Source organism: Micrasema longulum, unplaced genomic scaffold, assembly GCF_059751315.1.
Source record: "Micrasema longulum isolate JH-2025_06_02 unplaced genomic scaffold, ASM5975131v1 h1tg000261l, whole genome shotgun sequence".
Classification (NCBI taxonomy): domain Eukaryota; kingdom Metazoa; phylum Arthropoda; class Insecta; order Trichoptera; family Brachycentridae; genus Micrasema; species Micrasema longulum.
In genome coordinates this window covers 1037097-1055337 of record NW_028277465.1, presented here as the reverse complement: position 1 = coordinate 1055337, position 18241 = coordinate 1037097, and the positions used below count along the sequence as shown (strand labels likewise).

The 18241-nt window shown below is 34.9% G+C and overlaps 2 protein-coding genes across 2 annotated transcripts; one reads left to right on the top strand and one right to left on the bottom strand.

The window, feature by feature from the left end:
• Window positions 1-1478: 1478 nt before the first annotated feature.
• Window positions 1479-4931, bottom strand: LOC148283108 (B9 domain-containing protein 1-like). Its single transcript, XM_088223991.1, has 3 exons — window positions 4519-4931; window positions 2544-2771; window positions 1479-1982 (listed from the first exon to the last, which is right to left on the bottom strand). The coding sequence occupies exons 1-3, from the start codon at window positions 4763-4765 to the stop codon at window positions 1882-1884; spliced, it is 576 nt and encodes a 191-aa protein (XP_088080117.1). The 5' UTR covers window positions 4766-4931; the 3' UTR covers window positions 1479-1881.
• A 110-nt stretch (window positions 4932-5041) lies between these two features.
• Window positions 5042-15898, top strand: LOC148283107 (uncharacterized). The gene is made up of 3 exons (XM_088224069.1): window positions 5042-5690; window positions 9283-9673; window positions 11867-15898. The coding sequence occupies exons 1-3, from the start codon at window positions 5613-5615 to the stop codon at window positions 14326-14328; spliced, it is 2931 nt and encodes a 976-aa protein (XP_088080195.1). The 5' UTR covers window positions 5042-5612; the 3' UTR covers window positions 14329-15898.
• The last annotated feature ends 2343 nt before the right edge of the window (window positions 15899-18241 follow it).

Below are 18241 nucleotides of genomic sequence, written 5' to 3'. Positions count from 1 at the left end.
TTATGATTGGCAAAATAATTTGTAAATGATGACATAAGTGTGTGTATTTAATTTTAAACATTTAGGTCCAAGAAAACATTTAAAAATATTTTTTCGAGTAGTACTAATCTTCCTAATTATATAATCAGCAAGTGTGTCGTTTTGTTTAAATCAGCTTTAAAAATTTGGCAACATGAACTTCAGTCAATTTTGTTAATATTTAATATTTTGGATTAACTATTAGCATAGTTTAATTTTTTAGATCTTATTTCTGAAACTATTGGAGATAAAAAAGAGTAATGTTATTTGAAATACACACCAACATGTGTTCAATTTAAAAGTTCTTAGAACAGCTTTTAAAACTTGACAACACAATTTGTCTTAAAAACATGTAAAAAGTGCATTATTTATAACTCATACATATGAGGGTGGGTCAAAAATTACCTACACTTTCACAAGCCTTGGTTTGGCGGTCCCGTTTGTATTATTTTATCATTATCTTGTCAGTTGCCATCCAGCTACAACAGCGTAAGGATGTCACCTCTGCCATCAGTTTGCACTAATGAGGAACAAGAATCTGTGATCTGCCTGGCCACAGACAGCTCGTGACACTGGAGAAACCATAAAAAGGTTGGCTTCTGAGACCCTGGAATCCCCTACTCTACCAAGATCTCGCTTTCTCAGACTTTGATCTCTTTCGACCGCTCTAGGGAGCTTTGAAAGGTTGTCGATTTCCCTCAAACACAGATGTTTGGGGTGCGGTGCAAAAATGGCTTCAAGACTAACCAAAAACCTTCTTCCTGGAAGTCATACGTAAGCTTGTAGCTCACTGTAAAAAGAATTGCCAAAGGAGGAGACTATGTCAAAAAATATTGTCATAGACCCTACCTTGGTTTTAAAAAGTTTAAAAAGAAAAATGTACGTAACTTTTCACTTGCCCTTGTATTTCTGACTACTGTTCTCGATTTAAGTATTTTTAAAGTAATAATATCATAATGCATATCTTATTTAGGAATTTTAAATATAAGTTTATTTTATCAATTAGTGGTTTTACTCTAACAGGGAATATCTGTTTATAAACATTGGGAATTCAAAATCTTGATTTGTAATTAAAAATAGTTTAAAAAGGAGAAAAATCTCAAATTCAATCTTCGTATTTCAATTATCATTTACTGAATGATGAAAATTGTAGAATTTATTTTATAAGGGAACATTATAAGTAAAATTAATGAATTTAAGTAAACTTATTTTAACATGCTATGATAATGACTCATTAGAATTATTTTAATTAAAAATAAGAAATCTTTGTAATCTTCTTAAATACTATTTTTAGTTTGTTTTATTATTTTCTTGTGTTTGAAAATATAAATCAAGTTATCATAAAGGGAGATTTCAGTTGTCATTGAACCTCATGTTTATATTTCTAATATCAGGAGATTATTAATGTAACAACCATCATACTTTAAACATTAATAATGTCTACATTTAATAAAATATTATTTAGTTAAATATTTTTGTAATCATTAGAAGAAACAAAATGTTGAAATCTTTTTTGTTTAAATATTTCATGCATGTTTTAATAATTATTTTGATATGACCTACTGATAATTCCTACTGGGGTTCCAAATAAATAGAAAAAGTTGTGAAAAGCTAAAACAATGATAGCTAGGTTATTAAGGAACAGTATTTAAATTATAACAATGCAAACTGAAATTTCTTTCAGTTTGAAATTTCAAAATCTTTTTAAAGGCGCTATCATTTCCAACTAAGGTAGAATAAATACCCGTACAAATTGTTTTATCTTGTAACAATATTACATTACAAAATTATTCAAATTTTGGTAATTTACCACCCTATCATCATAAATCCTGAATATAATAGTAGAAATCAGTTGCTTATAGTTTATTTAGTTGTTCCAACATTGTCATATCCTGCAGTCCTCAATCCATTAGAAACAAGTCTGAACCTCACATCTACACATCCATAGGAATTGGTGCTTAGTACTGAAAACAATGGAAAATTGTTAATCATAAAATAGGAAATTATTCATCAGAATTTGGTAAAACTGTAAACAGAGCGATAGAAGTCATTCAATGATATAAATTTTTCATCCATTGATATGGGCTATCGAATCAAAATTTTATCTTTCATTTTTGAAGCCATTGTCCTATCCTCCAAATTTATTTTCACATTAGAACAATAGGTCCAAAGCTGGGACAAGACAGTATTGTCCTGTTTTCTGAATTACGTGTAACTAATTGGTGTTTTTGTACTAGATAGCGAGTTAAACTTTCGTCAAGATAAAAAAGTTAAACTGCCTAATAATACAAATTACATTTATAAGAGTTTTTAATATTGTATTTGTATTCAAGATACATAGAAATAAATACGCCAACTTATGTCATAATGCTAAACAGAGACAAATCAGTAGTCATATTTTCGCAGAACATGTCTACCAATATATTAAAAGGTTTATGAGTTTTGACTTTTCTGAAATAAATATATATATAGAAAATGTACTAATGTAATTAGAGATTCTTTACTTGTGAAACAAACTAACTTACGGTAACTATTTTTTCCATCGGCCAATATCTTAGGATTCAGAAGTTCTGGCTTGCGTCCTGTTATCCGGGACATGAAATCAGCAAACATAGAAGCGGGCTTGGGTGTGAAGAGGTTGATAATATCACGCCGCTCGCCAGTTGTAGTTGGTAAATGTATAAGACCATAGCCCCTTATGGCTTCTACGCCCCAAGAAGTAACTCCATACACTGATAGAATCATCTGCGGCCCTAAAATTCATAACCAAATAATATATTAAATAAATAATGACTGATCACTGTTCATCACATTTTAGTAACAGATAATCGAGACATGTTGTATTTGGTGTTCCAAAGCAGTGCTCTATGCACCATTGGGTGCTAATAGAGGTATGTTGATTAGTAGAATGCATGGACACTTGACAGCAAAAAGTAGACCTCGGTTCTGATCTAGTTGGCCACTTATGCCATAGAGTACCTTAATCAAATGAAAGGAAACATAAGCTACACATTGTATGTCCACTTGAGAAGAGTCACTAAGGACAGATAATTAGAGAAAAGATGCGGGTGTTTGCTTCAAACCAATCCTGTGTATTGAAAGCAGAAGAAAAAAGAAAGTGATTATTTAAAAATACAATTCATATTTCATCATGGTCGTAGAAAAACAACAAATGTGATTTTCTTCAACTTTATATCATCATAACTCAATAAGCACTTTTTTTTCCTTTATTAGAGCCTTTTACGAAAACATGATACTATCGGACTGACAAGTTACATGCATTTACAAATTATAATAAGCTTATAAACAACAAAAACAGAAAGGACAAAGAATAACAAGTGTATGTGTATATTTCAAGATCAAATATAAAAGAAAGTCAATGTCGCCTTTTTTGCACATCCGACGTTGTTCTACGATCACGATGATTTAAATCTAATTTAATTTCAAGCTAGATGGATAAATAACATCATAATTCCCTTTACGCACCTAATAGGGCACTGCATTGGTACACCAATCGCAGCGTATCTTGATCATTTTTGTTTCATTACGGTAAGATGGTCAATCTTACGCTTCAGGCATAAAAGAATAAACAACAGAGATAGAGAAATTATGTTTTTGAGAATGGAATAATATCGACCCTGTTCAGGCCAAAGGCATTAAACCACAATTCTGAAAAAGTCGGTTTCACTATTTCAAATGTATTTTAAACCAATTCCGTAGGTCTTATACACATTCTAGCAAAAGTATTTGAACTGCAAACCTTAATTGACTTGAATTGTTTTGCCAGAATGTGTATAAGATCTGCGCATTCGGTTTAAAACACATTTGCAATAATTAAATCGGTTTTTCAGAATTGTGGTTTAATGCCTTTGATGTAATGTAAGTACCGATAGGCTTCTGAAGAACTACCCTATAGAGAGCGTTCAGAATACCTGCCCTGATCTGTCATCGTCTAGTTAATAGAATGTGATACTATAATATAATATAGTGCAAAAGAATCTGCATTCTCGTGAAACCAAAATGGTTGAACTCGAGACTCATCATTCCCTTTCCGCACCTAATGGTGCACAGGGCACTGCATTGGCACACCAATCGCAGGGTAGCTTGATCATTTTTGTTGCATAAAGGTAAGATGATCAGTCTCACGCTTCAGGTACCAGTCCAGGGACTATGAAATATTTTTAGTGTAAAAACACCCTTTTAAATAAATATTTCATATCAACCATGTCGGGAATCGAACCCGAGACCTCTTGCACGGTAGGCAAACGCGCTGACCATGAAACTGACCGATACTTGAAACTGGATAGCCCTATTCTTCGAATACCTCAGCTCGGTTTAATTCTTGGGTTAAAAAATGTGGACCAATCACAATAGACCTACACAGATCGCAGTGGTATTGGGAGCTTATAACGCCCTGATTTCCACTAATTACGTGGTGTGGTGTAAATGATCCAAAAAATAATTAATTGATCAGCGTTTCATATTCTGACTTCTACTTACATCCAAATGGACTCCTAGTTTTATAGGAAACTTCAATGGGCATCCCGAAAACAATATCGTCTAACTGAGACCCTCTCTTGGAAGTCTGTGTGACTCCGCCGTCTATACCTCCGATCAATTCCCACCCTGCGCCACATACTATGTCATATCGTAGGTAAAATTCGTCATTTTCGTTTCCTCCCTCAAATTTGGCGCACTGTATTTGTCCGTTAAAATTTATCAAAAAATACTGCTCCTCCTCAGACATATTTACTTATTTGACTGTATAAACGCATAATAAACACTAGTTAATCTGTGAATTTCGAAGTATTAACAAAACACCTCGATTTCCTGCGTCTCTACATTACTTGTCACTTTCACCCAAACAAATATGTCAGGGCTGTCGGGAAGTGTCAAAAACGGATTTTGTTTATACTTTGGTTGACGATATTTTACATTCAGCCAATATTATGGTTGCCGCCATGCAACTGCATTACCGACTAAGTTCGTCTACAGTTTCCTCTATTGTAAAATAGATGGCGCCAGTCGGTATTTTGCCATAAAGGCGACCATTGTTGAAAATCGGCCTGCTGTTTCCTCCTGACTCGTCGAAATCAGGAATTATTTGTGTTTTTATAGAACCCGACATAGTTTTAAGTGATTATCTATTTCTTAGTTCGACTTTTAAAATTCTGTTTTAGATAAATAAAGTAGCTAAACCGCCTAATATTTTGTATTTACCATTTAAAACGTGTTTCATTCAAGCATCGATTTGGCGATTACCATTCCCACATCCATTTAATTTTCGTGTGCGTTTCGACAACATACTTATTTTTCGATGCTTTTAAAGTGTTTTTAGCTTTTTGTGTGTTCTGTTTAACGTTAATCGAGTGCATTACATACATGTGCAGTCTTGAAATTACTGTTAAATTGCGGTTATATCAGTCATACGAGGATGTTGTACCTGACGTGAAGGATGGATACCCGTAATAAAGTCGCCGGCTTTGATATGGGCGATTGACTGCACTCATCTTTCGGCTGAATCCTGCTTTATAAAATCGGATCAGTCCGTTTATGTGTTTTTGTGGATTTTGGACCGAGTCGAAACGTCCAAAATGTCAGGAGGTCCTCATCACAACCCACACGGCAGGCAAGGGCAGCCAGCTCCTGGTCCTGGATGGAATCATCTTCAGGTGAGCTTCTTTAATCTTTACCCTGACACATTACACTTCAAACCGTCGAGATTCTCGGGAAATATTCAGCATGTTAAAGCGTATCCATTACCTTTCATCTCTCCATGTATTCAAATTTTCTTTACAACGTTTTTTACCCCCAAAATCACGCGGCAATGCTTCACTTTCGTAGAAACATCCCTCGAAAGCACAGCTTTATGCTGCAGACATGTGAAATCTGAAAGAGCATTTATGAATTACATTTTTTCAACAATATTGGCGCAGCTTTCATTACAAACATTCGACTCTTATAATGAAGTTAGCTATTATTGTCAGTTTTGTATGTTGTGGTTTTATATTGTTTATCTAATTCAAGTGAAGTAATCTAGCACATTCATATATTATTTTAATCCATAGTATTATTTAACGATGATTTAAATACAATCAATGAAATTCTTCTACACAACTCATAATAGCACTAAAAAAAATTTTCCTTTTTATCAAAAACTCTATTCTCCATTTACAAAACGTTTTAATTGGAATAAATAATAAAAAATAATTTTTGCACCACAAGAAGTCCAATCACTGCACAGAACGCCCAGGCTTGTGTGCAATCGGGGGGGGGGGGGGAATTAAAATCCAGTCTTAAAAAAAAAATTATCTTCTGTGCACAAAATTTTAGACATAATAAAAATATGAAAATACACTTTAATTTGAGCTAAAATAAAATAAAGGACATGGGATGAATATAATAAAAGTAAACATTACTAACACAATGTTTTTAATGTTTCCAAATTTTTATAGACATGCTGCGTTTCCTTCCTAGGAAGTTGTTAAGATCGAAATTTGTTGCAACAGAGCGGGAAAACATTTTTGAGAAAGGAGTATGGTAGTCTAGGCATTTAGAGGACTTATGATCTATCATTGGCTGGTTTAAGGGTAATGTAAACTTTATGTGTATAGGAAGTGTTTAAATAAATAAGCAGTTGTCTTAAAAATCTTTGTAATACTCTTCTGCTTATGTTTTTCCAACTTCATTTCAAAAGCGCGGTCTCTTAGTCGATGAAAAAATAAACTTCGTGGGTGTCGAATTCATCATCTTCAGCCCATTTCAATTCAGTAACTAATGCCCTCACTGCTTCTGAAGGTGAAACTTTTTTGGAAGCGACAACTGCAACGCTTTTATCGTCATCTTGCTCATAATCTTTTTACACTTCACAATTTCCGCCCCATCTGTCCAGATTAGCGAGGCCCTGGACCCTGATTACAGTGGGAAGTTAACATTTATCTACAAAGTAAAATTAAGTTTCCTGTATGAAAAGCAGAATATGCATACAATTTTTTCTTCTAGACATTTTCAATTATAGGTTACCGACGAAGATACTTCAAATGTTCATGCAAATATACTCATTTTCGTACACAAATATCGGTTTTTCTCTATAGACAGTCGAAGATAATTCTGTTAACTTCCTATTGTAATCGGGGCCCTGCTGTACTTGGAAAATTAAGCATTTTGCACAAAAGAACTACAATATAGATTTTTCTCAAGTAAATGGATATATATTAACATTCCATAGCCCATTAGGAATACACTATGAATTGGACACTCAGTTGAATTTATCTCGGTGATTTATGTATCTTTGTTAAGATCACCTCAAAGGCGTAAAATAAATTTTTCCAACACGTCTCGCAGCTTCAGATCGTATAGGAATTGGGATTCTAATTCCTCACTTACAATCAATGTAAATTATGATAAAGAATAAAAAAATAAAACTAAATAAAATTATATGTTTGTTAGTAATAAAATCTACAGAAACATGTACTTACAATGAAATTCGCATAGTCAAACACAAACAAAACAAAGAAACCATCACCCTGTTTCCCCATGGGGGAAGGGGCAGAGAGGATGGAACACAAAATCGCCCTGTCTTTTACACAGGCCTCGTTACCTGCTTAGATCTTCTCATGCGTTCACGACGATAATTCTGAGTTTTGACATCTCCCTCTGCAAGTATTTGTTGAATTAGGTGATACCATGTCTTTCTCCGTCTTCCTCGTTTTATGCATCCATCAACATTCCCATCGTAAATATTTTTAATCGTTCTCTCACTGTCCGCTTGCTTTACATGTCCGAACCAACGCAACACTACTTTCTTGATTTTCTCGATAATGTTTATCTCAACCTTACATAATGCAGGGATCTCGACATCCATAGATATTAATGAAATCAAAATAAAGATAGATTTGAGACTGAAAGGAATATGGAACCTAAGAATATATAGGACACAACAAGACCTGTCATTGGTTGGTTTAAGTTGTCACTTTACAAACTCTTGTCGCATTCGGTGTTTTGCCCGACATTAAATATTAGTTTAATTTTTTTTTTCTTTCAAAGGTCACAACAGGTCAAAAGGGCAAATTGCAGTGGTAAATTACAGTACAGAATATCTAGGCTTGAGAAAACCCACATTTATTTTTGCGATTTCACCGTGAATGGAACTCCGAAACTTTCATGTGTGATGCAAGTCTTGACATTACACCACGGAAGCCGCCTTTGTTACATTATCGGCTATTATTGTATCGTTTGAATACCTTGTGGAATCCATCATCAGTATTTATGTGTACAATTAATGCAATCTGAAATAAACGGAAAAACTAAATTTGAATCTATTTTACAATTCAAACAATCGTGTTCTCGGCTTGACTTGTCTTGAACTGACAAATAAATGAATTTATCATTTCTATTTATTTAAGACGCCGTATGTGATTACTCTAGTCACTGAACTAGCCTAAAACATTATTTTATATCACCAGAATCCTGAACTAAATTTTACTGTTTTTTTTAAATATATATATTTTTATCCCTTTTTCTTTCCTTGCTTCCCTTTTCTCTCTCCTTCCAAACTCATTATCTGATTCCACATTCCTCATCATTTAATATGTATAATATAATGTACTTTAAAAAAAAGTTAATACATGCAAGCCTTATCCCCCAATTATCCCCTTATCCATCAAAATCAGCTGTTGATTTTAATTAATTAGGCTATTTTTATTTTATGTATGTATCTTTTGATAAATATTATGGTTTTTTAGAAAAAAAAAAATAACCAGTCCGTCAAAGTATTTATTCTTTGTACTTGAAGTTTTAAATAAATAAATAAATATTTGTATAAAAACAGGCAGCTACAGGATTTTGAAATATTCCCAAAGTTTGATTGAATTACAGGGAAAATTTAATTATTTTGAAGTGGTTTTTGCATGAAACGCATTTTGAATATTTTTAATATATTTGATCTGGGATTGTGAAAGGATTTTTTATAATAGAATATCTGTAACAGGCGCATGGAGCATAACAAGAAAGGCATTTTTGCAGATTTTTACCAATGTTTGTGCATTTATTTTTCTTTGGATTTAAAAATTTTCAGTCAGATATTTACCCAACTGTCCATATATAATTAACAGTATCAAGAATATTGCTTCTGTTGGAATGATGCAAAGTGATGTTTCTAATACCTGACCCTTGAACATTCATATATATTTTTAATGTAGAACCGTTTTCAGAGTCATTTTTTTTATTTGGACATACTAATAACTTTGAGAAATTGAATTTCAGGTTCCTAACTACTACCCTCGCCAACCCCAAGTGGCGCACATGTCGTCGGAACGGGCGCTGTCGCACTCTCCGCTCACGTGGCACACGCCTACGCCGCCCGAGCACCAGAAGGGCGCGCCGTTGCCGTACCGCCACACGCCCACTCCGCCCGACGCACCGGCGCCCAAGGCCGCGCCCGCGCTGGGCCTGCCCTACCGGCACACGCCTACGCCGCCCGACCGGGACCTTAAGGCCTACCGCCACACGCCCACGCCTCCAGACCCGCACAAGGCCGCGCCGCTGTACCGCCACACGCCGCCGCCCGACCCGCATAAGGGTGCGCTCAGCCCGCTCTTTAACCTGCAGCAGATGATAGACACCAGAGGCGGCCAGCGTCCTGGGGATATGAGAGGCAAGCCATAGTGCCTATTTTACCAGCAATTTAATTGATAAATTTATGACTTAACATTCTGAAGTAGATGTTAATATAATATGTGATGATTAATACTTAAATTCGACCATCACATTGATTACATCTCCATGAGAGCATCTAAAATCTGTGGATTTATTTCGCGAATATCTTAAGCCATTCAAATCCCGAAAAATTGCAATTACACTGTATAAATCATTTGTTCGTAGCCTGCCCTTTTATTCCTATGTATAATATGGTCTCTAATTATAATATTCACATAATGCGGATTGAATCGATTCAACATAATTTTTTTAAATCATTTTAAATTGGAATAATGTATATTTTTTTTTTCACCACAACAGGCCAGGAGGCCCAATTACAGTGGTGAATTACATCACAGAATACCCAGGCTTGAAAAAATATCATTTGATTTTTGTGTTCTTACCGGGAATCGAACCCGAATCCTTCCGTGTGTGAGTCAAGCGTCTTGACCACTACACCACGGAGGCCACTATTATGATCGTCTAGAATACTTCCACATATTCAGTTTAGAGTTCAGAAGGGTTTTGGCTGGTTTACAAAATTATATCACACCATATAGATGCCCGTGATATCCTTGCTCAGATTAATCTTAATGTACCTCTCTGTAACTTGCGTACTAATGCTGTCTTTGCTGTAGGAAATTTTTAAAACTACATTGAATTCTTTTCTCCTCTGCCAAGTATCTGCCAATCGATAAAATCTCACTTAACTGTGATGTCGATGTGTTCCTACAGCAAGTGCAAGCATTTAAGAAGCAAGTGGTGTTATCACTCCTGACCTGAGATTACACACTTGCCATGTCTGCCTAGATCATGCCATGACTATATTACCTATTGTACATTTAAATAGATTTTAAGATTGTTTAGGTTGAGTATGTAAGTTTATTGTAGTATATATAATTAATGCCAGTCTATTAGGGCTTTCATAAACCTGTTGATTAGATTTTTAAAATATATATATATATACATATATGTCGCAGTCGGATTGTCATTTTAGCCAGAATATGTATTGGCTTGCCAAATTACAAAACGGTTTCGAATACAGTTTACAATAGTAAAGGGGCCAATCAATAATGAGGAAGTTCAGTGCAATGGGAAATAGTGTATAAAAAATGTTTTCTTACGTGTAAAAATTAGATCATTTAATTGTATGGCGAAGTTACTCAAAAATGTATGAAAAAATGTATAAAATTGATTTTGATAAAAATGAATGTCACTAGTTCTCCAAAATTGACGTTATGATACATTTCCAGTTACCGGGAGCCAACCTACCAATCCAGACAACTCGCCGTAGAGAACTTGAGACGTCACAGGCGTAGTAATTTCAAAACCATTGAACTTCCTCACTAGCTGTATTGTATTTTGGCTGAATAACCACACACCACGTCGAATGGTATATTCTGTCATTCATGCTGGCCGATTGAACGATCAGCCATAATGTATTGGCTGAATACAAATCGCTCCAGATTGTTCTTTTTTCTACAATAAAACTGTTCCACAAATATTATCAAAGGTAAAAGAAGCTACGGTAGCCAGGCTGAAAAATGGACATCCACTCCATATAACACAGGCTGATTCAATTGATTTGCAATCCGCTCCCAATGAAAATTTTAAATGACTAATCTAACAAGATAGGCTACAAAATTTATTCACGTGTTAGGTTAGGTTCAGTTAAGATACGTTAAGATAAATTATATATATTTTTTGTTATCGATAAGGTTTTTATGCATCTGAAATTATTACTAATATGATCCTAAATAACATATAAGTGGTGTTTGATGAATACCATGTTTGTTAAGTAATGAGCACAATTTTGGTATTTCCTGCTAATTTTGATAAAACAATTAATAACTAAATTATCACGTTCCGTTTTAGCTATATGTTAGTAGTCCTGTACAATGCGGAGCCGTTTTCGTGTATTCTGCCGCAACATATACATCCTATATACTTAAATACAATATTTTAATAAGAATGATGTGACATGCAAATGTACACAAATATGTCCAAAAAATATGGGAAGGTGCGTGACAAAGTTTGCTTTCCAGTGGTGTGGTGTCCGATCTTTGTTACTTTAAAGAAATGTTTCATTCACAATATATATTTATGTAGTTGCAGAAATAAAGCATTTTCTAATCTTTTTTTTTTATTACAGAAAATCTTTTAACTCGCGCTGAAAATATGGGATATCCTCGACATTCTCCTGGATTATCTCTGGGCTCGATGGATTTATCGGTGACGAGATCTCCGAGAAATGGAAATCAAAATGGAGAAATCGGAACACCTATAAGCCTCTCTGTGAGAGATGCTTCCAAAATAAACAGCTTGGATTCTGCGGAAATAACAAAAATACACCAAGTTCCATATTTGAACAAGTCTTTAGAGATTTCCAAACCTTCTAGTCCTACTTTCAACGCGGCGAGTCAGAGTTCCAACAGTCCGCAATCTCCCAAGCCGAGTAATAAACGGCCTGCCAAGAAGGTGGATTCTATCCTAGAGCGTCTCAACAGTATAGGAGATGGTGTGGTCATCACCCCTGTACAGCTCCCCTCGTCTGCGCATTCTGTCATCGTGAGCGCACACTCGCTGGAGGACGGACGAGCCCCTGCCCCCCTACTAGGGGTCACCCCCTACCCCGCCTGCGAGCGCATCACCCCGCCCACGCAGCCTCAACCCGCTATGCCCCATTCCGTTATTATAGAAAGCTCTTCGCTAAAAGAAGAAACCACATTGCCTTCCAATTGTTCTAACGAAGATTCTAATGGATCTTCCAGCGATAGCAGTAGATCTAAGCGAAGACGCAAACAGTCAAAAACTTCAAAGGTTGATAATGACAATCCTCAATCTTGCGGTAAACAATCCGAGGAACCTGTTTATGATCAATCTAAGATAATTAAAGTTACAACACAGGAAGATGCACCTCAACCGCCTTGGGAAAATCATAATGAAGTCAGTATTAGCAGAGTGCAGGAAGAACCCCGACAGAGTGTTATCCCACCTCATCCTGCCCTCGGGAATTCTGACTCTAGTTTAGAAAAGGAAGAAAAACCCGCCACTGAAAGAACATCTTCCGAAGACAATGCAGTGCCCATGGTCTCCAAAGCAAGAAGAAAAAATAGTTCCGAATCTGAAACCATAGATAATATAGCTGCCATGATTGCTTCTACTGAAAATACTGAAGAAATGCAAAAAAATGAAAATTCCACAATAGACGATCTGAGAGTAACCACTTTAACTTCTCCCGAAATTCCGATGCAAACTGAACAATTAAAGCAAGTCCTGGGCAGCCCCGGTATAGAACTTTTACCTGAAAACGGCGAAAGCAAAACTTTAGAGCCTAGTGAACCACCCCCACATCCAGATGTCAAACCCGCGAGAAGAAAAAGAAATAGTGTTTCTGATTTTGAAAGCCAAAATGATCTTGTCGATATCAAATCTACTTCAGATGCCTTAGTAAGTAAAAACCCACTAGATAAAAGTAAATCGCAAACGAGTTTTGTAGAGGTGGAAAATGAATTAGAAAAAATGTTCGCTGGAATTGAAGAAGAAGATTCTAAAACGTTAGATCCTGTTACTGGCCTCATGACAGAAAACTGCACAAATCCTGCTGCTGAAAATCCTTCCAAAAAAGGGGGGAAAACGCTTGAAAGGAAAAAACGCATTTCTAGAAGATCGAGCGTGGCCATATCAGCGGGAGCTCAGTCTAGTGATGAAAATACTCCAAAAAAGAAGAGAAAGTCATCAAAAAGATCATTGGCTGTTGATGACCAATATTCCATTGACGATGCTACAAATGGACTGAAAAAATCCAATTCATTAGATAATTCTAAATCTAAACGAGATAAATCTAAAGAAAAACCTAAATTAGATCTTCTCTCTCATAAAGATGCGTATGATTCTGGCAGCAATGCAAGCTCTAGCAAATCACGAGGACCGTATGTACAAATAAAGGGACCGAGAGATTCTCCACTCTCGGTAAGTGTTATCAATACCCCGATGCACGAAGATGACACGGATAAGCCTTTACAGAAAATCAAACACCCCAAGACGAAATCCTCCTTACACAGCGACAGCGACTTCAGAAACAAAGTTAAATCTAAAGGATTGCATTCGAGTACATTAAGCATGAAATACGACGCCACCACTACGGACAAGAGTTGGATATGCGTCTTCTGCAAGAGGGGTCCGCACACCAGGACCAGCCCGGAGAGTGCGTCCGCCGGGGACCTGTTCGGGCCGTACATGGTGTCGACGGACTGCCCCGAGTACGCAGAGCTGGTAGGGGTGGCGGCGGCGCCTCCCCCCGAGTTGTTGGTGGGTATGGCGGAGGCCACGCCAGGCAGCTATGAGGTGTGGCTGCACGAAGAGTGTGCCGTATGGGCTCCCGGCCTGCATCTGGTGGGCCCGCGCCTGGTGGGGCTGCAAGGCGCAGTGTGGGCGTGCTGCAACGCTCGCTGCGTGCACTGCGGGCTGGCCGGCGCAGGCGTAGCGTGCGCACGCCGCACGTGCCGCCCCACCATGCACGTGCCGTGCGCGCGCGCCGCCCGCTGGGCGCTCAACGAGGACCATTTCACAGTGCACTGCGAAGCGCACGGCCCTTTATCGCCGGTACCTTGATCTACGTGAAAACTTGCCAATGATAAGAGTGTTCCGATTATACTCCCAATGACCTTTATCTGAGAATTAGGAATAAGAAACAAACATGCGAACTTTGTCGGAATATAGCGTTTTTACTAACTTAATTTATACTTTTCCTGTTTGACTATTGTACGTTGCGGCGGGCATTAAACCGAGTTTTTATCGGTATTGAAAAACATTTTGTATATTATACATAAGTTGAACATATTTGTACAAACATATTTTGTATTTAGCTGCGCTACTTGCTGCCGTACACCGCGTGGAATCGCCCAGTGCATGTTGGAAACTTAATTAAATATACACATGTATGTATGAAGATCATTTTTTGTGTAATATAGTGTTGTTAATTACCAGAATCTCGTGCCAGTTATGTATTAAGTTCGGGCACACCCACTGATAATACTAATACGAGCTGTGGTTACATAGGAAAATTACCTTTTTTCTTGTTAACTTGTAAATTTGCAAAGTCACAAATGATTTCAATCGAGTACACTTATTTTGTACGCTTAATAATTTAATTCATATATTTTTGTATCCCCTGTGTTTGCATATAAATTTTATGGTTAGCTATATTCCATTAATTAGCCTTTTTAGTGAAGATTCCCAATCTTCTGCACACGTATTTGTAAATGAAATGTAATTTTGAATACGTCATTTGCTTTTAAAATCCCTTTCCGTGATTGGTGTGCGTAATAATCATATCAACAGTTCAAATGCGTTATCCTCCGAATTGATCTAAATGAATATACATATAAATATGTAGTTATTTGATAAGTAATAATTCTCTTGTTTGTTTCCAATTATTAGGGTTTTAAATATTTTCTTATTAGTTTGATATTACCGTGTACAATAATGTTTGGCATTTAAGTACCACCGCATCAGACTCATTACATTATCTTATTGAAGTAAACGCGAAGCCAGATTTGATTGCATAATTTTTGTTTGAAGGTGACTTTTTCATATGTATATTTGTTCTCCAAAAGTATTTGCATTCCGGTCCTAGAGTTGTGATTGTCATTGTTCAATTCGAAAATCACAAAAATGGTGTAGTAAACTATAGATTAGAAATTTTTTAAAACAGTTACTGAAATATGTCACTTTCGTATTTTATCCAGAGTCGATATACATATAAATGTTTGAATCCATAGTTTACTAACGCTCTGTATAAATTGGTCGGTACCTATTCAGAACATAATCAATATTAACTATATTGTGTAAAAATCCCTGCATGAATTTTCCTACAAGAATTTAGTACTTTATTCTGGTATATTTATTTTTAGATTTGGTGAATTTAGTTAGATTATAAAATTGCCTCTAAATTCTCAAAATGAAAATAAAAAAATTCATCACTTAAACTTTGTGCCTGATGATCGACCCTGTGGGTTAAAGGGGTAAGACCGGGCATATAAAATAGTTGGTATGCGTTATCATAAAAATAAAAAAAAATTCACCGCTAACACCTAAAGTGGTATAACAAAGTACAAATAATATTATAAAAAGCTAATTGAAAGAGCAGTTCCACCAACGATTTTAAAGGACCAAAAATAAATACAAGTAATAACGTTATGTGTCACATTTCTAGCTAAAGCATTCCTTGTAGACTTATCTCATGTTTGTGAATAATTATTTGTGTACGCTTATTAGGTTGAATTGTTTAATTATTATTATATGTATTTTAAAAATTTACTTTTCACAAACTTCATATGTTTTGGTGAAATAATATTCAAAGTCACTGTAAACCTTGTCCAGTAGATACATCATGAAAAGTGGTTAGGTTTATTAATTAGTTATCATCTCATCTTAAGGCTACATCAATCTTATCCGTTATCCGTTTTCTTTAACTGACACCGAATAGATGAAATGTAATAATGATGGTTTACTGTTATTTTTAATGGATTATATCATCATGTCTGTTGGCACAAATACATAATAATTTATTGAGAAAGATTCTTAATATTTTTAAGAAAGCTGTGTTAAATTTGTCTTAGAATAAACACTCTTATATTTTAACAAAGTGTGTTCAATGAAAACATAATTAAAGCAATATTAATGTCTTAAATAAATAAGTATAGAAAATTTAAATATATGTATATTCTATATACATACTCGTGTAAGGTTTTTAATTACGCCATAAATTACAAAATCACTAATTATTTTTTTACATCTTTTGTTTGTATGCAATTGAGCCCCAGTTGCGTGTTTTCATGTCAAAAATCTTAGGTTATTTTAATGTCAGTTTACAACAGACAAACAAAATTATTTTCGTAATTTTTGGTCTTCTTTGTCGTTAAAATCACTATGATAAATATTAGTTTCAACACATGCCTGCCAGAAACTGTACCTAACATCATCATCATCACTCCCTTTCCGCACTCGATAGTACTCAGGGCGCTGAATTGGTACACCAATAATGAAGAAGGTAATATGATCAGTCTCACGCTTCAGGTACCGTTCCAGGGAAAATGAAATATTCCAGTGTAAAAATATCCTTTTAAATAAATATTTAATATCAACCATGTCGGGAATCGAACCCAAGACCTCTTGCGTCGTAGGCAAACGCGCTGACCATTACACCACGAAGCCTAACAAGAATATATAAACCGTAATTTTGAGCGAAGAGATGACATGCATGCTTAAGTTTTCATTTTTAATTTATATTTTTAACATAAAAACATCATTTTATGTTTATGAAGTTTAATGAGTGAGTGAACAAAATAATATGTGTATTCAAAATTAAAAAAGATACCTTTGATAGTGAGTAAATAAATTAATTTTATGTAAAAGGCTCGGCATTTTATTGGAATACTAAATTATATCACCTTAAAGTCAAAAACATCTCAAAGCGATCTGCACAGAAAACAAATTCACAGACTGTCAAATTTGTCCCTGTGATGGATATATTCAAAATCAGAACCTCAAAAATCGATTCGAAAATTTCTAAGAAATCAGCTTTTAAATTTTACATCATGAAAAAATGTGTGAAGTCTCATCACTATTTTTAATAAATACAATAACATATTATGTTACAATTTTATTTTTTAGATTAACTGAGTAATCATTGTTCAAAATATTTTTTAATTGAAATGCTACAGCAACAGCTTACAAAGTGTGAATTGTTCAGAAGAGAAAAGAAAATGTAATAAAAATAATATTTCTTGTTTTTGTCAACATATTAATACAAATTCTCCTTTTACAAATATCGTAGAATAATTGTAAGTATTAACAAAAAGAAGAAATATTATGTTTATTAAACTTTTGACACTACTGTCAATGATACAAGTCATGAAGATAGATCATTAACCTTGGAAAGACTTTAGAAGTTATGTTTACTGCATAAATTTTTTTAAAAATCTGTTGATGTTTTTTTTCTAAATGCTTTTAATATGCATGTAAAGCATCAAATATAGCCCCAACATAACATGTTCAAGTCAGCAATTATGCAATTATTGATTTTAGGAAAAAGGTATTATTCGCCATTCAAATATTGCAATCATGTTGGCCTTATTGAATTTATGCAAACATAATGCGCAATAATTTATAAATATTATTAAATAATTTTTAAATACTTTCTGTTGGACTGTCGAAATGTAAACACTCGCGTAATGATTGTTTTTGGAGTTTTATTTCATAAACCCGAAGTCTATTGTCTGCATTCTATTCATTTTCATTATAATATAATTATGTGAAAGTAATCCGACTTGTATAGAGAGAATCATCACCAATAAAATGTATGTGTAATCACAAATAACGTACCATATTTGTATGATTTTTACAATAAATATTTTGCACTCCTAGTTTTAGTGGTATTTATTAGTTGCAAATCCCAGGTATTGGTTTTTAGTGACATAAAAATTTTAAGATAACATTATTACCTTGCTGTGAGACTAAAATG